The sequence below is a fragment of the Pristis pectinata genome, chromosome 1 (assembly GCF_009764475.1).
Source record: "Pristis pectinata isolate sPriPec2 chromosome 1, sPriPec2.1.pri, whole genome shotgun sequence".
NCBI classification, from domain to species: domain Eukaryota; kingdom Metazoa; phylum Chordata; class Chondrichthyes; order Rhinopristiformes; family Pristidae; genus Pristis; species Pristis pectinata.
This window is the reverse complement of record NC_067405.1, coordinates 108,239,146-108,265,834: the sequence shown is the minus strand read 5'-3', so window position 1 is coordinate 108,265,834 and position 26,689 is coordinate 108,239,146. Positions and strand designations below refer to the sequence as shown.

General features: G+C 37.4%; 1 protein-coding gene across 6 annotated transcripts in view; it reads right to left on the bottom strand.

Moving 5' to 3' along the window:
• Nucleotides 1-26,689, bottom strand: part of ralgapa1 (Ral GTPase activating protein catalytic subunit alpha 1) — a 142,038-nt gene that overhangs the window by 39,883 nt on the left and 75,466 nt on the right. For all 6 annotated transcript variants that reach the window (XM_052045902.1, XM_052045813.1, XM_052045987.1 and 3 more), the window contains exons 28-34: nt 26,417-26,525; nt 26,210-26,320; nt 23,951-24,019; nt 23,722-23,856; nt 18,804-18,987; nt 5,561-6,425; nt 424-495 (exon numbers count right to left, since the gene is read on the bottom strand). In XM_052045902.1, coding sequence (XP_051901862.1) covers nt 424-495; nt 5,561-6,425; nt 18,804-18,987; nt 23,722-23,856; nt 23,951-24,019; nt 26,210-26,320; nt 26,417-26,525 — 1,545 coding nt within the window. The remainder of the gene's footprint in view (nt 1-423; nt 496-5,560; nt 6,426-18,803; nt 18,988-23,721; nt 23,857-23,950; nt 24,020-26,209; nt 26,321-26,416; nt 26,526-26,689) is intronic.

The following is a 26,689-nucleotide window of genomic DNA, read 5'->3' as shown; positions in this document are numbered from 1 at the left end:
AATCCTTATGATTGTGTTCCCTATTTTAACTCCAGTCAGCTTTATAAAATACCTTCCTTGAGAATGGACACATGAATTGCATTCTCAATACTTCAGCGCTTTGGTGCTTAGCTGTTGAGACATGCAGTTAGTAAGGTCCCAATTTCAAATCTTATATCTGTACTCGGCTAATTAATTCAATCCTGGATGCATAGTACTGAAATTGCTGGTCATGCAGTTTGAAGGCCTGGACTAATTTGTCTAGAGAAATGACTTCACATCCTAGCACATTATCTGCTAATAATGCTAAGAAGACTTGTGCATTAACAGCCAAAATGGTGAGAGAATACCTGCCTTTATTAAAACAAAGCTCTAAAAATTATGCTATAAATTAATGAAATATACGAGAGAAAAACCAAAGGAGATCACAAAATAAACATTCACCATTGTCTAGAGTCTAGGTTTTTTAGTTCTCGTAAAAGCTTTTCATTTTTCTTCAGAAGATGGAAACTGGTCCTACAATGAAACAATGTTAAAGTTAGAATGGATACCATAATTTTTCCCCCCAATATAGATAAAGTTTACTGCAGTAAATCAAAACTAGGATGCACTGAAATATTTACAATGAAACTGAGAAAATAAAATTTATAGAATATAATAATCATAATGGCAATTTTCAGAGAAGTTGAAGAATGACCTGCTACATTTTATCCAAGAACCCTAGAATAAATAGGCACTTGCTGTCCCATTAACCTCCTTCCTAATCAGAGAGAGTCTTTAATTGTGTCTTCAAGTAACACCAATATTGTACTTAGTATGGATTTTATTTGAACCACTTAGCTCCTACCTTTATAATAACTTTCATGTTGACACAGAAACAAGAGCTAGATACCAGAGAAATAATGAGCAGTTCCCCTCAATGTCAAATGCAATGCTTAACCTAGCTGGAGCATCATGGTATTAGAATTGGTTTATTATTGTCACAATGTAAAGCATTTGTTTTGTGTGCCATCCAGATAGACAATGCCATACCTAATTACATCAAGACAGTAAAAAGGAAACAGAATGAGGAATATAATATTGCAGTTTCAGAGAAAGTGGAGTGCAGGTAGACAGATAAAGTGCAAGGAGCACAACGAGGTAGGCTGGGAGGTCAAGAGCTCATCTTTTAGTGTATAAGAGGTCTGTTCAAGAGTCTGATAACGGTGGGATAGAAGCTGTCCTTGAGTCTGGTGGTTTGTGCTCTCAGGCTTTTCTATCTTCTTCTCGTCGGGAGAGTGAGGAAGAGAGAAATGACCACGGTGGGTGGGGTCCTTGATTACGTTAGATGCTTTCCCGAGGCAGCGGGAAGTGTAGACGGAGTCAATGGAGGGGAGGTTGGTTTGCATGAAGGACTGGGCTGCGTTCAGAACTCTCTGCAATTTCTTGCAGTCCTGGGCAACAGTTGCCATACCAAGCTGCGATGTATCCGAAACATAACTGAAGTCAATGGAGATCAAAAGGCAAACTTTTCAGTTCAGAGTCACAACTTGAACAAAGCAGGATGGTTATTGGTGGCCAGTAATCGCAGTAATAGAACAACAATTCTTCAGCAAGTGAGATCAACAAAGTGATTAAAGAACTGGGAACCAAAGCCAGAGCTGAATTTGAATTTAGAAATTCAGGATACAAGAAAACTTTTTTTTTCAAATCATAATCATGAAATATTGACCAATTTTTAAGCAGCCTTTCACACCTGTATTACACATACAGCTGTTCATGAATATGTGGGAAGTATTTTTCCACAACTGGGCAAAATAGGATTTCATCTTAATATTTCATGACTTTGATCTACTGGTGATAAAAATGAATTGATACAAATTTTCATGCTCTACACCATACTTTGCTTCTATGTAATGCTTGATAAACATCTCAATGCAAGTGCTGATGGCTTTATTTATATTCTTACTACAGGAGTATTGCTGGAATTTTAGTTTTTTTTCCTAACACACAGAGGCATGGCTGGAAATATATTACTATGTGGAAAATATCCTAGATTACTATGCACAGGAAATAAGTGGAAGATCTGGATTTGGAACATTGAACAAGTGCTAGTATCACAATAGTGCATCTGTGAGACCGAGTATTACACGAATGATGTGTTGCAGGTGGTGACTACATTAGAGCTTAAACCTTTGTAGGGAACAGAGGGATCATGTGACTGTTAGACAGACATAATTGGCCAAGCAGATCATGCACAAGTTCTGCAAGGGTATCAGGCTCTCTAACCAGTACCCAGCTCTCAGTACTGGAGAACCCACTGATTCAAGGGGAGTCACAGGAAAATCCATACTCCCGTATGTGACTCAGCTCTACAGGTGGGGTTAGAAAGGTCAAGAAAGCTATATTTTTTTTAGGCACTTCAATTGAAAGTGGGTGATATAGGTGTTTTTCTAGCTAGTGAAAGCACCCTATCTGGATGCATCATGGCTTGGTATGGCAACCACTCTGCCCATGACCGCAAGAAACTGCAGAGAGTTGTGGACACAGCTCAGCACATTATGGAAACTAGCCTCCCCTCTGTGGACTCTGTCTATACTTCCCACTGCCTCAGTAAAGCAGCCAGCATAATCAAAGACCTCATCCACTGCAGACATTCCCTCTTCTCCCCTCTCCCATCAGCAGAAGAAACAAAAGCCTGAAAGCACGTACCACCAGGATCAAGGACAGCTTCTATCCCGTTGTTACAAGACTATTGAATGGTATGATAAAATGGACTCGACCCCAATCTCCCTCGTTATGACCTTGCACCTTATTGTCTACCTGCACTGCACTTTCTGTGTAGCTGTTACACTTTACTCTGCATTCTGTTATTGTTTTATCTTGTACTACCTTAATGCACTGTGCAATGAATTGATCTGTATGAATGGTATGCAAGACAAGCTTTTCACTGTACCTCAGTACATGTGACAATAATAAACCAATTCCAGTGATGCGATTCCAGTGATCTGCTGCCTCCTTGGTACCAGGATTAAGGACATCACAGGTAGCTGCAGAATAGTCTGGGTGTACAGCCAAAGGTTATGGTCATATAGCTACCAAGGACAAGGGTAGAAAAAGAACAGATGATGTTCTGCAGTCAGACTACAAGAAACAAGAAATTAGATTAAAACCAGGACTTTACTTACTCATTATGACAGAGGAGGCCCTTTGGCTCATTAAACCCAAGCAAACTCCTTAATCCCATACCTTGTCCTTATTTTGCTGTAACTCTGCAATTTATCCTCTCACATACTGATTAGTGGAGAGTTAATGAGCAACTCACATTAGCCAATTAACCTCCAGCACATCTTTGGGACATCAGAGGAGACCTCAGCACTCAGCAAAAACAAATGTAGTCATAGGAAGAACACAAACTCCACACAGAGAGTATCCGAGTCAAACCCGGTTCCCTGAAACCGTGAGGCCACAACACTAACCGTTGCCCCACTCTGCTCTCCAGTTATTTTTTTCTCAGCCATGATGGAGATCCACGGATGGAGTTTAACATTCTGCTCCATTTGCATCTGAAAGGTGAGGCAAGCACACACTGTCCCTATCCCAGATCTGCACGATGGAAGAGTGAAGGGGATGGTATTCTGTGTCTAACTCATTGCGTTCCTGTTCTGGAAGTGTTTAATGAGACAGTGTAGAGGGAGCTTTATTCTGTTTCTAAGTTATGGTGTGTCTGCTCTGGAGGTGTACAATGTCTCCTGCCAGTCACCTTGGTCACAGGCTGAACTTACTGAAACGGAAAGCATGCTGTTTCACAAAGATGGATAACTGATACAGACAGAGAAATCAAGTTACCTGAAAAAGAATAGAGGGATCTTGGTGTTCAATTCCATGGATCCCTGAAGATGGCAGGACAGGTGGATAAGGTCATTAAGAAGGCCTATGGAATTACTTGCCTCCACTGGCTTAAATGAGGAATAAAAGAGCAGGGAGGTCATGCTACATGATCACAGCTGGAATACAGTGCAAAATGCTGTCACATTACAGGAAAAATGTGACAGCATTAGAAAGGGTGCAGGGAAGATTTTAAAAATATCTTATTCAGGTTGGAGAATTATAGTTAGGAGAGCAGACTGACTTGGGTGAGGTTGTTTCCTCTGGGTCAAGGAAACAGAGGAGACTGAATAACAATATATAAAATTGTAGGAAACCTGGTTGGTGAGAACAGGAAAGACGCATTTCCCTTTGCAAAAATATTATAACTAGGATACATGAAAAAATTAACTGGATTAGAGGACAGGAAATTGTTTTATTGCCAAAAGGGAAATGGATTTCAGGAACAAAATGTATGAAGACAGAAGCCTTGTAGCATTTGGGAAGTACCTGGATGAGCTTTTTAAAAACAGTAAAAGACAATGGACCAAGTGCCGGGAAATGGGAATAACGTAAATGTGTTTTTTTTGTTCAACATGGATATGACGGGCCAAATGGCCTCTTTTCAGTGCTGTAAACTTCTGTAATTATGTGACTAATACAAGTTGAGTAACAATGAGGATGCAGTAAAATGTCCCAAGATGCACAAGAGGCCAAAGTTGGGGGAACATACATCTCAAATCACTGGTAGGGCTTTATGGAGTTATAAAAATGGGAAGGTGTGGGTCAACGAACAGATTTGGAAACATAATGAGAATTTATGTAGTGTGGGAGGTGGGAGATTGAACAACGGAGGATTGGAATAGTCAGCTTGAGGTGGTAATGAAGGCACAGCAAGGATTTTAGTTGCAGATAAAGGGGAAGTAGGCATGAGTTGGGGGCAAATAATGATATAGAAGCAAGTGGTCTTGGTGATAGAATGGATACAAGGTCAGAAGCTGTGAACAGATTGCTGTTGGAAAACTCTCAAAGGCAAGCATAGTTCTTGCTTTCAGTGCCAAAATATTTACAGCACAGACAAGAACAGGTCCATGCTAGTGTTCCACATAAACACCTCCCCATCCCTTGGAAGTTAACTTCATTAATATATTCTCCTATCCCTTACTCTATCACATGCTTATTACAGTATGCTTCCTTTGAAAGCATCCATGCTATTTATTTCAGCTCCTCCCTGCAAGTTTCACGTCTTAACCACTCTCTGGGTAACGAAGCTTCTCCTGGCTTACCCATCTACCATATGTTATTTATGGTTCATAGTTTGATCCTTTCCAATACATGCAAACATCACTATTTCTATCAACAATTTGAAAACTTTGCTGCTGCTGCTTAAAATTTCAGCACACTTTACCTGTGTGGACATAACCCAGAGAGCATGTGGTAATTAGATTTTTGCTGCCCACACAGGATGTGGAGGAAATATTATCATTTGGGTAAAATGTTCAATTCAAGTGCTGTGCCTGATTCCCATTTGTTTGAGCTCCATTTATTTTTCCATGCTTTTAAAAATAACTGCAGAGACCATACAATATTTTTTTTTGCCCAAGAAAATCTCCTTGCTTTTTTTAAAAAAATGTGCATGACCGAATAAGGACATCATGACTTTAATACAATGTGGAAATATTTCAATTAAAAATATAAACTCGAAAATAAAACTACACCTTATTAAATGTCTTACCTTTTGTCCCAGGAATTCATGCCAAGAATATTTAACAGCATCCTGCAGTAGTAAAAGACAGACTGAGGTTCCTGTGGGCACGGTTCTTCCTGCTCCGTTGCCTTCATATTCAAGTCATTGCCATGCTTCTCCACAAATTCTTCCTCTTCAGTGTACTGTTTTAGGATTGCGTTGATTACATCATTTTCCTGTTTTTCTGAAATACAAACTGGAGGGGAAGCAGGGATATTAAGTTGCACACCAGCTCTCTGGAGACATTCTGGACTGGTGGAACCCAGATATTGCAGCATCTCATCCAAGGCATCTTCATCATCATGAATTACATCCCAAGATGGCACCATTTCTCTGCATCTTCTTTTTGTTTGAGGTACCAAATATTCTCTTAAATCAGCATCAGTAATGTCTGTCTCACTGAAGACAGGTTCTGCCATTTGTTCTTCTTTATGAAGATTTGTGAACTGGTGAGCAATTTGCCTTTGTTGACAGCAATGAGGTGGCCCATATAGAATTGCAGAATCCCAGGAGTACTTACCAGATATATCACGCATCACAACTCTAACATTTGAGGTAGCTGTTGAGAGTCCAGCTGACATCCCTCCTCCAGGGATATTACCCTCAACAGGGATTTCCAAGTATGAGATAAGAGTGGAACTGTTCAACACAAAAAACTGGAGATTTGGATTCTCAAAGAGTTCAGGGGAAAGCTCAGTACAGTCAGTGAAGGGATTGTCATGGTTTTCACTTATCAAACTGGTCAGCATTGCTGGGCCACCACTCAATGGATAATGGCCAACATGATTTACCAAATGTATTATCACAGTCCGGGCAGCAACTGAAATCAAGCCTTGCTGAATGCGACTCCTCACTGTAAAATAAAAGTGGAATGAATTGTAAAAACATTTTCTGACTGATAAATAATTTGATCCAGAGTTAAAAATTGTAAATTAAAACATTATAGTATAATCAATCGTGTATGGCTTAATTTGAACATATTCTAAAAGATACAAAGACCGCATGATGAGTCTAAGACACAATATTCATAAATATTGGCAGTACCGTGCATTCCTCAGCCCAAGTCCTCAAACTTATCAGCACAAGTGCAAGTCCCAAACCTACTGGCCATGCCTTGCTGGCCCTTTCCTGACTGTACTTCAGCATAGGACTCCCTATGGAGTGCAGTGGTAGGGCAGGTTCTTGCTGAGATTCCCCAATATTTATGCAAATTAGATCAGGTGGAGGACCTGCACATCACTGATTTCAATGGGGATAGTAGAGCTTAGAGGAAGAAAGGGAAAATGGTTAAGTTTCTTTTTTATCCAATTATTTGTGGCTGGTTTAATATTTTAAATTCTTTTTAAAAATGTTTATGTTTTAGTTGATTTTAAAGTAAGGTAAAAGGTTTTGAAATGTTTCTTAATGTCAGGGACTAATACAATGTGCAGATAAATGTACAGCATATTTAATTTTACCCTGTACTACCTCAATGCACTCCGTACTACCTCAATGCACTATGTAATGAATTGATCTGTATGAACGGTATGCAAGACAAGTTTTTCACTGTACCTCGGTACAAGTGACAATAATAAAGCAACAGCAATTTTCTATGTTCTAGACTCGGAGATAACTAAATGCCGATTAGGATGAAAAGTGAAAAATGTTTAATCCACCCATCCACATGTTGATGAACCTGTGTTTTGTCTAAAACAAAAATCACTTCACCTGTATCCAGTTTCTGCCATGGAGCTCAATTTCTGGCTTAATACCAACATATTGTCCCAGATTTTATAGCCGATGATTCACCACTCACAGTCACCAGCTGTCTGAACTTAACTTACACGAATCCGAAATCTTGTTTGCCCAGATGGATCAAGTGGTAAGGCCTTGAGCAGCGGCAGGAGCTTAATTGATGTAATGCAGTGCAGCAGGTGAGTCAAAACAATGAAACTCAGAAAAACCTTTGAGAACAGTAAAACCCTGCCTCCAGCTTGGCTGGCTGGTTGTCAAAACATATTTATATGGCAAATACCTCCAATGTTCAGAAAGATTTTAAAACACATTAAAATGGACCTAAGACTTAAAATTATAAAATATGAATAATTAGCAAAATAAAGTCAAATACAAAAGGGCATTTTATTTTCCTCCTTTTTCCTCACAATCCTCAGTGAAGTCAATGCTCCTGCGGACCCTGCACCAGAGCAGAAAGCAGATTCCATTGTGTGTTGGAAAAATCTCATAAAAGTCCTACTCTGTTGCTGGACTCCATGGGGAGCTCAGTCACTATGTAATGGGACACAAATAATTCTATGGGAGTTCCTAAACATATCTGCAAGTATGCTGAGGAATTCCAGCAGTTTAATGCTGAAATATCTGCATTCTCCAGCAAAATCCAGGCTGTTAGAATAAGGCATAACACGAAAGAAAAGATTGCTTTTTGTTGCTTCGGCTATTCTTAATATTCCTTCATACAAATTTTCATATACTTAATAGGAATTTTATTATGTTTTCCACCCAATGTCTCTCTCCAGTTTGTTATGCTTTTTTGGTTTTTGGTAAAGTCAATGTCAGTCAAATTTAACAACCCCATTAGACAGCAAAAGTTTGGTTTAAAAAAAACACATTTCTGAATTTTTGCTGAATGCTATTATTGATTTTCTGAAGTAGAATCATTGACTTAAGCCAGTCTTTCAAAAAATAAACTATTGCTATTAATTGACAGTCTGACCCTTAAAACAAGACAGAATTCTGCTGTTGGTCACAGAAATCAGGATGTCATTTATAGATACTGAGTTATAATATTTCAAGACCATAACGAAGCCAGTGGATCATGATTGGATTACCTATTTTATTTTTTTTTCCCAGTGCACTGAGAATCAGTGTAAACAATCTCTAATCTATTTTCGGAAGGAAATGAAAAACTGTTGCACATCACATTGACCTTAGCTGTTATCTGAACAGTATTTAAGATACCAAAGAGAGTATTTCTCCAAATAGTGGTAAGCTCAAATTTTGAAAAGCTGAAAGAACACTTGGAATAATGGATCAAGAGTAGACCATTAAGGAATGGACTAAATGTTAAATATATCCAGGCAAAGGTGCAGTGATTATGTTCAATGCTTATTTATAATAACCACAATGTTGGCGACTGACCAAAGACTTATCTACTGGCTGTATAATAGAGGCTAAAACCTTTATCAATATTGCAAGGTATGCATCTGTTCAATTGCAATGCATATGAATTCCCAAGTGCATCAGAACAGACTCATTGTCAATGACAGAGAGAACAGTGAAGGATGGAAACTAAGTAACAAGCATATTTGGTTCCATGGACCACCAACACAAATAATCTTGCATTTCCATCTGCTAACCTGAAAACCAGCCAGCAGCAGGTGAAGAAAATGCATCATAGGTCAGTAGTCCTTCATTTGACACAAGATATTCTCAATTGTAAGAACAAAAGCCAAAAGAAAAAGCTTAAATCTGAAGAACCACATGCATGCTTATGCATGGGTGACTGTACTCCCCAATTTTTGAGGACGGTTTCCCAATGAGATACTATATAATTATGGAAAAACAACACCCCGGTTCAGAAAACATGTTCCACAATTGATCAGATGCACTACTGAGCTGGTGCTGAGAATAGCCACTGACAGGAAATGCATGTATTTCTATGGATATGCGCACATCTGGAAGCCCCAGTTTCTTTCAGCACCACAATGCATCTGGAGCCAGGCATATGTAGCTAATGTTCTAATATTGTGGCTAAGCACAAGCCTGGTGAAAGCCTGCAGCAACTATTTCTTTGTCGGCTCGAGGTTTACTTGGATAGGCGGAGTTGAAGGTGGTGCGGAGAGGAGGGGTGGCTGAAGGTTTAGGAGATGGCAGCAAATTAATGGAAGGAAAGGAGATCCAGGGTAATGGGGGTGGGGCATGCAGAGGACAGATAGAGGGCAAGAACAATTTGAAGAGGGCATGAATAAATGATTTCTGGATGGGGGATGTGGGGGAGGGGGAAATGGAGTTTGGAGAACGACATAGAATTAAGGTGATAACCTAAATTGTACAAAATACACTGGCAACATGACTGTTGACTAACAGTCCTTAGTAGTTAAAGGACTATTAGTCCACACGAAATGTCTCTTTTCAAAGTAGTGTTGAATTTGTTGATTTTGAGAAACACAAGTGATCAAACCGTGAACAAACCTTTACCAATAAATGCCAAAAAAAATTAAATCATGGAATATAATCCTTTCGATTTCCCAAAACAAGTCTGATCTCTAAGCAGCACTGTCATTTCAATCATCATAAAATACAACTTTGGATACTGGAAATCTGAAATAAAAACAGAAAATACTGGAAACACTCAGCAGTTCATGGACCGTCTGTGGAAAGATCAACAGAGTTGACATTTCAGGTTGTAAACCCTTCCACAAGTTGAAGCATTCCAGCATTTCTGTTTTTGTTTCAGCACTATCATATCATCACTCAAGTAGCTCTTCTTGTAAAAGATGGCAGTTCTTTGAAAGTAGTAATATATTGGTTGGTATAAATGTAAAGATGTGGTGTATACAGCCATTCAGAGCCTTTTATAAGGTCTCTTAGAACAAAATACTGCTGAAGATCAAGGATATGCAATTGTACAGAAGGCAATTAAAAATGGTTGGAGAGAACTAAATGGAAAGTACGAGTTAAAGGCAATTCTGAACTAGTGGTTGGAAATGTGTAGAGGTGCCTCATTAGGGTTTATTTTAGCTGTATATGTGGATGATTTGGAAAGAGGTGCTGTCCAAAGTCTGCAGGTAATACTATGAAGGAGGCAGAGTGAATAATTCTTCAGATAAGAGTGACAAGGCGATACTACTTGGTACAGTTTGGATGCTGCATAAAGCCAATGGAATGCTCATATTTATTGAGAGAGATACAGAATACAGAAGTTGAGATGTAACAAATCATTTATATAAAACCTCAGTAAGTCCATGTTTACAGTAACCATGTACAATTTTGCTTTCCATGCAAGAGAAAAATTTGTTTAGGCAACATAGAGGATAAATACAGGCAACCCCTACGTTATGACCATTTAGGTAACAGAAATTCACTTACAGAATTCACAAATCAATACCCAAAAATTTGAGATGTGGAATAAAATTTGCTCTTACAGAATTTGTGGAATAAATAGGATACAAATAAACACAAATTTTTTTTTTCATTTCGCATTTCTTGACACGTGCAGATGACGTGACATTGCGTTATGGAAAATTGTGCTATGGACAGTTTTCTGTATACTCAACCCGCCCATAATGCAGGGGTCGCTTGTCTAAGGAAATAAACAGCAACAGATCTTTTCCAGTAATAGCATGGGGACATTAAACAGCAAAAGATTTAAGACTGTGAATAGGAAAAAACTTGCAGTAAAATGGATAAAGATTTCGAATGGATCACCAGAGCTGATGATGGGATTACCACCGTTTAAATACTTTTTAAAATACATGAAGCCTAATATTGCATTCAAAATAAAAGCTATAAAATCTACAAAGCTCAATGCATCTGCAGGAAGCTAAACGGATCTAAATACATTTAACGTGCAGGCTTTCTTTATCAATTTCATAAAAGTGCTTGAATTTCTGAAGATCCATCAGGGCAGGGTGACACTGTTGCAATATAATCCTGACAACTGTAGCAATTAAATCAATTCCAAGTCAACAATTAGGAAAAGGTTAGACAGTAGTTAGATGGAAATGGGATTTCATACATTCTGAATAGTCAGTTTCTGTATTCTGTATTTGCACTGGATCCATGATTAGCGAAGTCCAGAACCATTGATGACTTGGCTCACAAGACTAGCACTAAAGTGGATACAGAGGCTACATTTCCCACCAATTGTCTATGAATGCATGGGAAATGAATGTCAATTAATTTTCATTAAGGCATAAATGTAGAAATTTGCCCAACAAAAAAGTGTATTTGATGAATGAGTGCATAAAGCTGGAAAGGGGAAAAAATTGTAGACACTCACAGAGAATGTTTAATCTGAAACTATCAACAAGATACAATCATTTACTGAAGCAAGATAATTTGACTATCAAAGACCCTAAACCTATAGAAGTAAAAAGCCACATCTGTAAAACGTGTGTCACTGACCTGATGATGATTAAAAAATGTGATTTAATTAGAGCTTTAAATTACAAAGATGTACTACTAAGTAGGGCTGGTGACCTTTTCAGCTTTTAAAGTAGAAAGAGCAAGGGCCTTAACTTGAACTGAAATGTACAAGTTAATAATCATTAGATAAAAGAACATTCTAACTATAATCCCTTTCCATCTCCTCTTACTATATGCATGGAAAAAATTCCAACTGAAACAGTCAGTTCTGTGCCAATTAACATTTTAATAAAATCAGTTGGATGAACATGTGGTTAAAAATGAAGGTTAAACAAGCCAACGATGACATTCTGTGGAACACGATAACTTTGGAACTTCTGAGATTACAGATTGAGGACAACAGGAAGTGATAAATGAAGGATGGAACATAGGAAAATACAGATTATTAAATTCCTTCCAATGTCAATGATAGAGCAAATTAGTGAGTTTGGCAGACTGAGTGAACTTTGTCTATCTGAAACCCAATTAAAAAAAAACTCATTAGCTTTATCTCAGGACAAAAACAATATACGCAGATGTGCATATGGTAGAAAAGAGCACTCCTCATATTCTGCAGGTTTTTAATGTCATTTTGTCACACTAGATAGAATGAATAGTTTAAAAGGTAAATCATTTCCCCACACTACTGCCCCTTAGATCTGAAATACAAAGATGAAATCTTTTGATGTTCTAATTAAGCTTTCTACTCAATTATTGAATTCTCAATAAATGACCTGAAAAGGTAAGAATACCAATAGGCAGCTCAGAAGTCTTTTCAAACCTTCTTTTGATTGTAAGCTGCAGATGATTCTCTTTATTTTTCTATCAGGACATTGCTTTGGACAATTGCCAACTACCTTGCTTCATTGCTGTTGTATTTTGTAATTACCTCTTATCCTACTGACAACCACCAATCAAGCTTGTTGAATCCAATGCTGAGCTTATTAGGAACAGCTATGTTTAGAATAGTTTGGCACTTCACCAAAGATTTCAAACTGCTTGAAAAGAATGAAACATGCTTTGGACAATGCAGTGATGATTAGTAATTTTATTCCTCTGAAAAGCATCACGTAGATGCCATGGGCAAGAAAAACCACCTGCTGTTAGCACATAGCAAAAGGGCTCAGCATTTATCTAATCGGTAATATCATTTTGGTGCCCTTAAGGAAACTCAATATGAATAGTGAATAGCAGTACATAAAGCCTATCAGAGAGATATTGAACTCATCTGTTTCAATTTTTTTTGGTTGCTTCCAGACATCAGGATCTTTTCTCCATCCAGAGAAAAGACCCTGTTATTCACATATACATTAAAAACATTTTATATTTAAAACAAAAATGTAAGATTCAAAATTACACCATTTAGTCTATTGTAAAAATAAGCCAAAGGAACCTAAAAGTTAAATTGAATCTTTTAACATTTAAACCAACTGAGAATATTCAATAATGGAATTATGCAATATTTGATGGACATTAAAAGGTAAAATTACTTTTTTGTGATTACTCAGGAACACTTCTGATGACACATTCAGGGCAACTAATTCCCAAAATTACAGTCGTTTCTAAAAGGACAGAAAATTCAAAATATGAAGTCTGAAATTGGTAGATTCAGAGCGACAGTGCCATATTTATAAGTATTTTGGTTAGAATTGAGTATTTTAGAATTATGGAAAACTACTAACAATTTTATTGCAAAATTTGGGATGAGAATAACTGATACCGCTTCATATTTTAAACAATTTATCAGTAGCTTTGCCTTAAGATGCTTAATTGAAGCAAGGACTATTTTACTTTTTAACAATTATATTTAAAAATAATGCAATTCTCTGGAAATAGGTTTACTGCAAGAAAATCCAGTGCAAATTACCTCGATTTTAAGGAATAAAAGTGTGAGAGGCCCTCTATTGACAACACAAAAAAACTCAACCTCAGGGTAAAATGAGAAGATGAATGTAGCATCAAGAATGCATTATTCAGCCATTTAAGGCTACGTTGCCATTCAATATAATTGTGAGTGATCTGTTAACTCTATCCAGCTGCCTTGGCTCCTCATCCTTCTAATAACCCTACCTAATTTATGTTAGTGATTTAACCCTTTGCCATAGCCTGCACTGTTATAATTCCCACACATAAACACTTCAATATAGAAGGGCTTTTAAAAATATTTGTATCTTTTAATATTTATACTTTTTGATATTTATATTTCAGCGTTTACTATTATATGCATTTTCCAGCCTTTATTTAGCACTCAAACATTTAATAAGCTCACTTAAAATTGTTCCTTCCCCCCGCCACCACCATTTGCTTGCTGTGGAAAAACTCTTGAATATTACTGGCTGCTCAGTAAGTTTGATGACATCTGTTATTGGATTCCTCTGAGTCCTGATGGCACCAGTATCAGAACAAAGGAAATTGCCACCAGAGATCACAAGAGCTTCTGGGGGACTTGGAAATCAGCAGCATATCCCGCTACTGCACCATTCATCATTATGTGCCCACCATTATCTTGTAATCTTTCGAAGGCCTTCTCATATTGACTAATATCCTACAAATTTGGTGTTAACCATTAATTCCAAAGTGCTTTTGTTTCTACAGTCTAAATTGTTAATACAAATTGTGAACACAAATGGTCCCAGCAATAATCCTATGGGACCTCAGTTTTGAGTCATAGTATTAAACTTATTTATACCCAAAGCTTTGTCTTGTGATATAAAACTATATGGCCTCTCAAACCTCCATGAGATCACAGTTGATCCTTTACCAGATTTCTGCCCATTACCAATATCCATTGATTGCTTCAGCGTCGAAACATGTCAGCCTTGACTACTTCACAGCTTCCACAGCTCTCTGGAAGTACATAATTCCAAAGATTCATAATCCTCTGAAGAAATTTATCTTTACATATTCCTAAGTGATCTGCTCCTTATCTATGGTTTGGGGCTTCTAAACTCTTCAGCTAGAGGATACAGATTTTCACCATCAATCCCTCTCCATCACATTTCTGTTGCATAAAGCTTGGTTCTTTATACCCTGTCCTTGATCTGCAGCACCTTATTGAAAGCCTTTTGGAAATCTTGGTAAGTAAGCTGTGTTATAACTGCTGATTCTCTCTATTAGCCAGAAAAAGTAAGATGGGAAAATTTCTATTCCCACAGACATTAGTAAACCAGAAGAGCTTTTATAACATCTAAAAACTGTGGAGGGGGAGGTTTGGGAGAAAAGAAAGAGGTAAACAGACCTCAAACCAATTAATACTTCAAAAGAACACAAAATATAGAAGGCCCATCAAGATAGATATGCCATTTAATAGAGCAGGGTTGATCTTTTACAATTTCTCCTCATTTACTGAGTGTGGCCACTGGCAAGATATTGCCCATCCCTAGAGGCAATTGAGAACTCATGAGCTACTTCCTTGAACTGCACCTGCACTCTGGTGAAGGTACTCCCCTGGTCTTACTGTGTAGGGAGCTCTAGGATTTAGAACCAGTGATGAAAAGATGGTAATATATAAACTTGTTGCCAATGACTTCAGTTTTACCAGAGCTTTTCCTTTGTTCATACACTGGATGTAGGCTTCACTGTCAAGGCTAGCTTCACTGCCACCCCTAATTGTTCTCCAGTTGGGATCAATAGCCTTCTTGAACCACTATGAAAATACTTCCACATATCTGCTGAATAGGAATTTCCACAATTTTGGCAGATGGGGCCTTAGAAACCTGTAGCAGCTAGTTTAACTTGGTCAATATCAACCAACTCACAGATGAGGGTCGATGCTTGGTCTGTCCTGATACAATGATTCAGGACACCTCAACGTTTTTCCACACTCCCTCCAGCTCAATGTCACATTTTAGTTTTACCTGAATGCTTCCAAGATTTGCTCCTCTACCCCTCTCTATATTTCATGTTATGTACTACTTCTTGTCAATGGGTGGAACAGTTCAATATTGTATTTAGATTTCTACATTGGTTAAAAATCTTTAGAAGTATACTCCTGTTTCTCCCGAAGTTAGAATAGTGTATGAATTGGAAGGAAACTTGTAGATGGTAGTACTCTGTTATGCCTGCTGCCAAATGATATCTGCAGCCATTTGCAAATGATAAATATGATGTTGTTTCAGAGGTCAAGAGAATAAATGATCATGGTAGTGGAAAGGCTCCTGATCTAGTGGGCTGCTTTATCCTGGATAGTGTGAAGCTTCTAGTATTGTTGGAGAGGTGGGAAAGTGGAGTCTATTCCATCACACTTCTGACATGTCTCAGACTAGATCAATTTTTTAGCTAAATATAGGTGATAATGCTTCCACTGTTATATACAATTGCCAACCATTGTTCAAGAATAGCTGTGATGGGATTGTGGAATTTTGTCCTAACTGTAAGGCCTATAGTTCTTATCTATCTGTCCCATAATACTTGTGCTGTTCAGTGTGTCCATGCCCCGTGTTGTAGCATCACTGGGTTGGCAGCTCATTTTCAGTTATGCCTGAGGCAACGCTTGGCATGCTTTCCTACATTTCTCATGGAATTGGGGATGTCCAATTTGATGGTAACAATGACATGAGGCAATTAAGTCACAGTTTGCTATCACTGATGGCCAAAAGCAACTTTTGGATGCCTAGATTGAGCTTTTAGATCCCCAAGGTTGACCTTACCATCTTCATATCTGGTACTTGTTTGTTCCCAGATAGTCATCGTATTTTGTTCTTGTGTTTCTTTGGATCTGTTTGTACAAGAATCTGACCTACAATGACCTATTAGAATGCAGTTAAGAGTCAATCACACAGAATAGCTCTGTATAGTTTACAAACCTCATATTGGCAATACTGGGCAAAATCAGTAAAGTTTCCCCCCCAGGGCATTAGTGAACAAAATAAGCAACCCCCGTTTTTCATTGAGGTGGGGTGGGGTGGGGGAAAACGAGGGTCTATTCCTAAAAAATGACCCATATATCGATTTTCCATTACGCAAAGGTGCATCATCTGTGCATGCATCCAGAAATGAGAGTTGGAAAATTTTTGTGTGCTTATTTATTTTTTACTTCACATAAATTCTGTAAGAGTAAATTTTATTCCGTATCTCAAATTTTTGGGTAGTGTTTTGTGAATTCTGTAAAAGTGAATTTCCATTATCTGAACAACCATAACGCGGGGGCCGTCTGTATTTTTAATGAGAATCTAATAACTTCACGGTCAAATTTTACGGGTGTTAACTTTTTATTTCCAGATTTAATCAACTGAATTCTCATCCATTGCAGCGGCAGTACTTGAACTCTTAATTGCAAGGCACGTATCTGGATTACTAGTTCAATAATCTCAATTCCCTGTATTTTAATTACCTTTAGTTTTATGATTTTAGTATAGTTAGGTTTAAGTTGGTGGGGAGGGTGGGGGGTGGTAGAAGAGGCAAGGCAATCCAATTTGGATGCCTCATTCTTCCCTTGAAGGGAAGCAAGCCGCGTATATCTGTTGAAGTCAACTTTGCTGATTTCAAAACAGCTTTTCAGGGGACACTCATTCACTGTTACATAGTGCTTTCTTTTCAAGCACATAGTATTAAAATCCATAAGATACATTTCAATTGATCTACATTTTTGATTTAAAAATTCAAAACCAGAACAGTCTTTTTTACAAGTTAGTTACTCAGATAGCTTTGCTTCTTCAACTACATTAATATCTCTTTTTTTTAAAAAAAGAAACAGTTATTCTGTTCAATCTCATTCATAAGATTTTCCCCAAGATATGCCAGCAGCATGGAGCTAGGTAATGGTCTGGAAGTTTGGGACTCCTTTGCAGAACTGCTTGCACCTATTTGTCCTGAACCTCCTGAGAGACTCCCATCACTGTCATTCAGAATGTTCTCTGATACTGGTGCTTCATGCAATCCAGCAGCAGAGTGCCAAATTCATGTGGTTTTCCAGTAGTTAAAAACTGGCACATCCAGCAATTCCACTCATTTCAACAAAGAGGATCAGTAGAAAGAGAGAAGGGAAAGTTTCAGGTAATTCATTTTTTTTTGAATTAAGAAATGTATTTTCTAGTATGTTAACAGTTTACAGTTCTTAATATTTAAAATTTGAAGTTTAAATAAAAATATAGTTTATACAGATCTTTGAACATTGTCAATAATGTCAGACAATCCACAGATCAAAGCTGGCTTTGTGGGAAAGGTTGGCCCTAGTGGATCTGTTCTAGGTTTAGATAGACCTTGTGTGTTTGGAAGTAGAAACATGGACTATTGTGAACAACAAATTGTACATAAAGTGATATCGGAATGGCAAAAGATTTCAAGATCTTCACAGGAACACTATTAAAGAAAATCTGACACCGAGTCACTTCAGGAATCATCCTGGTTAAAAACAGTATTTTAAAGAGAATAATAAAAAAAATGAGTTAGAGAGATTCAAGGAGGGAATTCCAGAGCCTAGAGACTTATCATTTTAAAGCATGGCTGCCAAAGATACAACATTCATGATTATAATTGCTCATGCGGCCAGAATGGGGGGGTGTGGGTGGGGGGGGGGGGGGGGGGGGGGGGGGGGAGCAAGGAGAAGGAAACCAAGCTTCTTCTAACTATTTTTAATCTCAGCACAATGATTAAATAAACAACACAATGTTCCCATCTGTTGAATTCTCAGAATAAAATTATTTCAAATGTTAGAAATTCAGCACCTTCTTAGTCTTGCTGACAGGCTATGCCATGGACAAACATATGCATCTATCTTGCTGCAGCTAAATTTGAAGAATACTTGTGCCTTGGTCTGAAGTAGAAGAAGAATTAAGAAATGATCTGCACAACTGTATCATAAATTAAAAATGTTTCCTCCTGTTTTCCTGTTTAAAAACACATTCAGCACATTTAACTTGCTGTTGACAAGATTCATTCTCATATTCTTATTTATTCAAGTTGCAGGCAACACAAAAATACAATATTTGTTTATCCACAATTGCCTGTCTTAAATGCAAATTTTCAATTTCAAGAAGTGCCTCAGTGGGATTTAAATACTTGGCCTCTGGGTTGGTAGCCAAAATAATAACTACAAATTTCTACTGTTTCTTTAAATGTTTCTTTGCAGTTCTGAAATTCACTATTCGTGGCTTATTTTGGGACATACCTTCAGTGACAGTTTGGAGTTTTGATGAGCGTTCGGAGTCAGGAGAGTGCAAAGGTTCTGGTTCTTTCAAGCTTTCCAAATGTAAGAATGGATCATATTCAACAGAGGCTAGATCTGACAAGTTCAGAGGAAAGTATCTAGGATTACTTAAGTACTGAGCTCCATACACACAGCTATGCAGCACCTATTGATAAAAGACAAGAGGATTTACAATTACGATCAATAGTAATCATTGAAAATGAAACAAGTGAACTTTAACCTACAGAACCGTAAGTGGTGAAAATCCATAACTAAAGCAAACTGTGGCGACTCACCGTCTAGTCGGGCGAACCGGCTCGGCAGTCGGGTCGTGCGGCGTCGGAGCGACGAGGCCCAAGATGGCGGCGGGCCTCGTCTTTCCGAGCGATGGGGAGAACCTGCGCGCGGGAAAGTCCTGATGACGTAGGACTTACGTCATTGCCGGTTTTTTTTTGGGCGGGAGTTTTTCTCCCTTAAAGGGCCCGCACAAGGCGGGAAAATAAACCAGTTCTGTTTGGCAATCCTCCGAGTAGAGTCTTGTTTTATTCCGCGGTAGCAACCGCCACAAAACCAATTTTGTTTTTAAACAAGAGGGAAGACTGATAAATGTGGCCGTAAAAATGAATGGCCTGTAAAAAAAAATCTTTATTCATATACAAATAAACACTGGAAATTGGAAAGTGTAAAGCAGTAGATAATCTCTTCTTTTGCAGTTTGTCTGTCGTATTGAAAATTAATTGGCTCACAATAATGAGGACAGCCATTCATAAAGAGGCAAGGGCGATTGTTTTTAAAGATAAATAATAATTAAGGTGACTAAAAAGGCAATTGTTGGCAAAATAATGGATTTGTGGCAAGAATCAGTGACACACTTAAGGAAAGAAATCTATTTTTATAGAAAATGAAGAAATAGGTCTCAAGACTTCAAAAGAACAAGACATCATAATATGCCCTTGCTTAGTGGATAGAGAATGATTGAACTAACAATTTTCCCAAAAGAGAACAACAATCACCTAATTCAGAAATGTAAACTTGGAAGGGGAAGTAGATACAACTTCATTGCCTTTTCCTGCACTAACCATACTAAAACTTTTCAGTAACTGTACCCGTGATCTTAAAAATTTCTTGGATAGTCAAAAAAGTTCAATTTACATTTCTCAAATCTAGTTTAATGAATACTCTAATAAAATAAATTCAGATTCTAAGTGGATAACTGGTACTTTTCATACAAAAATGTTAAACTATTTATTATCGTGCATATTTTACTTAATTAAAATATTCACATGCTTAGATATAATTATTAAATTCCAGGGAAGTACTGATGACCAAATTTCTGATTATGATAAATCACGACATACACTTTTCATGAGTCTGCAGATACTAATGCACTTTATGGTCACTGATGACATGAATCCAAGAGAAGGAATGTTCCATATATGGACTGATGATGACCACTACCAAAAACATTGGCTATTTTTGGCCACAGCGTACACTGCCCTTCCCAGAAAATGCAAAGCATATATTACATGAACTGATTTTGATCTCTTGACCATGCAAATCAGTTTAAGATTAAGCTGTAATATTGAAAGGGACAGGGAAATTGATTCTGTTATTACTTCATGATCAACATAGCCAATAACTTATTCTTCATTCTGAAATTGCAGTGCTTTGTCCAAGCACCACTATTGCATGCCACTTAGTGAACAGAACAGAAATTGACCTTTTACAAAGTTGACTTGCAGCACATCTTGTAGTTAGCTAAGCTTGCAATTGCTGCATGTCCAGCACTGGTAGGACAGTTTGGGTTGCAAAGATACTTGACACTGTAATTTTCCTTGATTTTGTTCCCCCACTAAGCAGGGTGACTAAATTACTACGGGTATCATTTTAGGAATGCAAAAATTTCAAGTGTTTAGCAAGGATCATACCAAGGAAAGGCACTGATATAAACCATTCCATTTTGCATCTGTCAATGATCCATGACCATGTGTTATCTGTAGCCTGTTTCTCATCTCAAATTATTGAAATCATTAGCAATAGATCAAAACTCCTAGCTTCATTTGCTATCAAGATGATTTCCAGCATGTTGTTCCAGTGATGGGTGAAACATGGTGTTAGTCAGCTCATAATTTGTCAAACCTTTTTATGGTCATTGATGACATGAATCAGAGAAGAATGTTTTAAATTGCAGTAAAGGAGGCAGGATGAAAAGAACAAAGGAAGGAGACCAACAGAGACTGAATGACACAGATTGTGTCAGCTAAAATGGAGCAGCAAAGACTTATTTATTGTAGCTAATCTGTCTAGGGAAGATGCAAATTGAAAATGATTGAGCATAGGGGAGACAAAAGCTTTTCCCAATTCTGACGAAAGGCCATCAGCTTTGAAATGTTTTTTCCCCCTCCATAGGTGCTTTCTGATTAGCAAAATACTTCCAGCATTCGTTTTATTTTTAGATTTACAGCATCTGTAGCGTTTCATTTTTACAGAATTACAATATATCTGTGTAGCTTGTGATGATCTGGGGTGGATTGACGATGTTGCTCCTGAGAATATGCATGGGGTAGGGATAGGGAACTGCAATGGGCATGGAGACTTCTTCCATCCCACCCCTGTAATATTAACAGTAGTTTGCTTTTTGTTTGTGTTTCATTGGCCACTTAATGTTAACTGCAAAACAAAAACACCAGTGTCATTAGGAGTTTCCAAATTAGGCTAATGAAATGTTTGAACTTATAAGAATTTATTTGCCTGATATATTGTGCACTGCATCCCACTTTCCTCAAGACTCAATAGCACCCTTACCCCTGCCAAAGTCTTGGTGCTTGGTAGGTGTAGCCAGGGATCAGTTGTTGGAAAATCTCCCATTTTTACTTAAATGAAAAGAAGCACCATCCATTTCAAAAGTAAGTGACCTCCTTATCCTTTGTACCTACAAATTTATTAGTACATCTGTAACACCATGTACGGTTTTGGTCTCCTTATTTAAGGATGTTAATGCAGTGAAAGGTTTACTAGACTAATATCTATATAGGGCAGCTTGTATTATGAGGAATGGATGAATGGCTTGTATCTACTTAAGTTTAGAAGAGTGAAAAGCGACTTGATTGAAACATAGAAGATCCTGATAGGTTTTAACAGGGTGGAGAGGTGGATATTTTCTCTTGTGGGAGAATCTAGGATTAGGGGTCACTGTTAAAATATACAATGTTGCTTATTTAAGACAAAGATAAAATGATAATTTTTCTCTCAGAGGGTCAGGAGTCTGTGGAAGCAAAGTCTTTGAGTATTCTTAAAGCAGAGGTATCAGGATACACGATAAGCAAGGAGATGAAAGTTTAACCTTGGTGAGATGGGAAAGCCAGAGTTGAGGTTACAATCAGATCAGCCATGATCTTATTAAATGGCAGAGTAAGTTCAAGGGACCGAGTGGCCTTTTTCTGCTCTTAATTTGTATGTTTGTATTTATTTTGTAGGTTAATTACTTCTTTGGCAAAAGCTTCATTTTTTTTCATATAATCACACACATCTTTGACTTATTCCCCCCGAATTTCCACATGCTCTTACTTTTATACCTTTTTCTAATACAGCCATTCTACAGATAAGTGCATCCCATAGAAGGGCAAGATTGGTCAATAATCCATATAATGTATATTTTGAAAGCGACATAGAATCACAGGGTTATACACCACAGAAACAGGCACATCGGGTTACTGAGTCTGTGCCAAGCATCAAGCATCCATTTACATTAATCCCACTTTTATTCTCCCACATTCCCATCAACTACTCCCAGATTATACCATTAACCTACAAACTAGGGGCAATTTACAGTGTTCAATTAACCTATCAACCCATGCAAAGTCTACACAGACAGCACTTGCAGTCAGAATTAAACACAAGACAGTGGAGCTTTGAGACAACAGCTCTACTAACTGTGTCATTGTCCCACCCCTCCATACAACATTCTGAATACAAGGTGCAAATTCTGTATGGTTGCATATATGGCTTGCACAGAGTTTTAGGTGTGGAAAAGAAAATCAAAATTGGCTTTAGCAGGGCACAGAGGAGTGATTTTATTTTAAAGGTTTTAATTGGTCAAATGTGAAAAAAAATCAATCCCTGCAAACACATTTTTAAGAGTTCGGTGAGTTATAAATCCTCACAGGGTTCCAAGACTGTGCATAATATTCCAAGTATGGCCTTACCAACACCCTGAACAACTGTAACAAAACCTTCATATTCTTAAACTCCAATCCCTCAACAGTAAAGACCACTACATAGTTTGCTTCTTAACTATTTGTTGGACCTGCCTGCTAAATCTTTGTGATTCATGTATTCGAACACCTAGATCCCTCCGAAGTTCAGTCTCTCTCCATTTAGATAATGATCTGCCCTTTGATTCCTTTTACCAAAGTGCATAACCTGACACTTCCCCACATTGAACTCTGTAAATGAATTTCCCACATTGGAGACTAAGCTAGAAAGAACCCGATTTGTTTGTGTGGACTCCCACCCAACACCCATGTAATTGGAAAACTAAGATGGTGGATGCAATTAATTTAATGGCTTGCTTGAGTGTACACCTGACCTTGGAGCATGTGAACAGATTCAGAGTGGCTGCTAAGGGAGAAAGAGTAGGAGAGAGGCCCATAAGTGCACAGACCATAGTATTGATATAATGTGTTTTAAATTATGTGCTGTAGAAGTTTGTTTTACTCCATTTTACTATAACACTGCAGACTGATTCAATAAAATTCATCATAAAGCCAAAAGAAATGGACTGCTGAATTAAGTACAAATTTTACAATAAATAAAACTACAAATAAAGTGAATTATTCCAAATCAGTACAATTACTTATTTTCAAATATATCTTTTTATGCAAATTATACAAATGCTTACCTTGTAAATGCAACTGAGGATAGATTTGTCTGAATTGTCCTTATCTTGTCCTGCAGCTTGGACAACTTGTAGCAGTGTTTTCAAAGGCAGCACCATACACCAGTCCAAAAGGCACAGCAATAAGGATACTACTAGCTGTTAAGTGCAGATTATAAAATAGAAAATTAATGAAAGCTATATCCTGCAATTTACCACCCTACTTGCCCACATTCACACAGCATGTTCTTACCCTTTTATCTTGTTCATGTGGGGATACTTCAGTGCTTGGCAGTAGGTAGGTAATTGTTGCCATCAAAATCTAGATGAAGATAAAAAAAAACAAGCTCATACTAAAAAACAAATTCTCCTATATATCCAAAGAGAGGACAAGATTTCCAGAAACTAAGAAAATAAAGTGATTGGAATCCAATTATATTTCACAAGGAGAGAAAAACATGATGACTGTGCACCAGCCTATTATAATTGAGCTAGATCCAGCCCACTGGCCACTGCTGCCACCTTTAACTGGGCTAGATGAGGAAGTCAATCAAACTGACAGCACACATGGGAGGCCTCCAACAAGGCTTAGTGAGGCTTAGGCAGCATTATTGTTGAGATTCTGCCCTTGGTATGCTCCGGATGGCATTTGATAGGAATTCTAAGCAATAATCTCGTTAAATGATGTTACAGTCTTGAAGGGGATGAATGGCCTATGTCCTAATACTACTACGTTTCTAAACTCTCCATTGCCTAGATAAATGAACTTCCAGCAAGTAGTTCATCAGCTAGGAAGAAATAGTCAACTTGGCTGAAACCCCATCCACCATCTTACCCCCATCAGCATGCACACCAGAGTGTGCCATGACACAATGCACTCAATTAACTTGCTAAGGCTTTTTTCACAGCACTTACTAAACCTGAAACTTCTCTCCCCTAAGAAGATAAACACAAGAGCACTAAAACCCCTAAATTCTCCAAGCCCCACACAATCCTGAATCAGAAATATAGATTAACACAAAAGAATGGTGACTTGCAACAGTTCAAGAATGTGGCTCACTTTCATCTTCTCCAGGGGAATAAATGCTAGCCATGTCCCACGAAGGAATAAAAAGTTAGATCCATAAACTGAGAAATGAGTGACACATTAACATTGAGTAAGGTATGAAAGATCAGAGGACAAAATGCACCAGGCAGAAAGGAAACGAACAATGCAAGAATAGAAGCAGCAAAATGGTGTAATAGATACTGTACAAAACAAGTTTTAAGAGAAAAGCAGGACCGCAAAAACTCTTCTACACACATTTGTATTTGCCAAACAAAAAGTATGAGTAGTGATGAACTCAATGATGAAAGCACATAAGTAACCAAAAGACAGGGATCACTTGTATTTTGTGGGTAGGTATTTCCCATGTACAATGTGAAAAATTTTAAGAGCACAATAGAAGCCATGTCACATACAAAAATCAAAAATTACAAAAATGATCAATGGGTGACATTGAACGCATGACTGGAAATAAGAAAACATTTGCATGAAAACAACAGACAATTGAGAAACATCAAGTTGTTTAAGGAAGTCGCACAGAACTTCATGAACAAAGAAACTGAATCCCAGATTTACAGGAGATTTTTATGATGGGTGTGTAGGTAAATTTAGTATTTTTTGCTAAACTCAAGCAGCAGATTTTGCAGCCAAGTTGACAACACTCACCACCTACACAAGACCACATCTCTAGTGATCGTTTTAGCAGGAATTTGCAGAAAATGCTGAAAAAATTTTCACGACAAGACCTTGTGCGTGATAAAGTAAAAGTAGCATGGAATGGCTGAAACTAACCTTGCCATAAAATGAAAAAATCTTTTGAAAGCCAACTAAGTCATTCGCCGGAATTAACTTAAACTTTCAAAAATAAAGTATTAAAAATAAATTGGAATGTTTGAGACTCTAAAAGATGTTTGTTAAGATTTTAAAAATGAAGTACTTTCAAAACAAGCCACTCAAGATTTAAAAAAAATGATTTAAGACTAGTTTTAAATAATAATCCATCTGAAAGTCTTTATATGTCACTAAATTCCTACCCAAGGGCACACTACCAGCTATTATAAAAGCATTTTTTGCAGTTCACAACATCCATGCTTTTTTCCCCAACTCCTACCACTACCCATTTCTTTTATTCAATCATTGCGAGCACTTTTTGAAATATAAGCCTTAAAATGTGGAATTACATTCAGACCAACCATATAAACTCTCCCTCCTCCTATAAAACCCTTATTACTATCAGACCAAACCTTTGGTTACCCTCTAATATCTTTTTGTTTCAGTATTAATTTTTAATCACTGAAACACCTTTGGATATTTTCCTTAAAAGGACCATATACATAAAAATTATTATTCCTAAGCAAACAAAAATACAAATGTATATACAACTTCATATAATTAGCTGCAGTCTTGAGTTGAGAATTATTTTACAAGACATCACTTTTCCAATCAATACATGAAGTAAATTTTCACCTCAAGAATCTTTTTCGGAGAATCTGGTGGATAATTCTGCAACTTGTCCACATAATTGATCAATAGATGTAAAATATCACAAGCCACTTGTGCAACAGCTTTGTTTGGGAACTGCAAATACATGATACATGATAAGTTTTTGGTTCTTAAAATTGTTATTTTTTAAAAAAAGCTGAACTGTAATAAAATTATGGAAATATGCTTTACCTTTAAGGTTACACAAATTACATTTAGAGCATCTTTGATCTGAGGATGTTGAGTGCCATGTACTAACTCTTCACAAAGCCAAATGCCAAGGCTGCATAGTGCAACACATCTACAAAAAAAAAGATTGTAATGACCATTATAATCTTGTACTCAATCTTAAATGGCATACAAATGATTTTATATGGGTGTAACAGGTGAAGATATTGTACCTTTCAGAATTACCTTAATCTGTACTGTGTGTTTATATGATTTCAATTCAAACATGCTACTAAC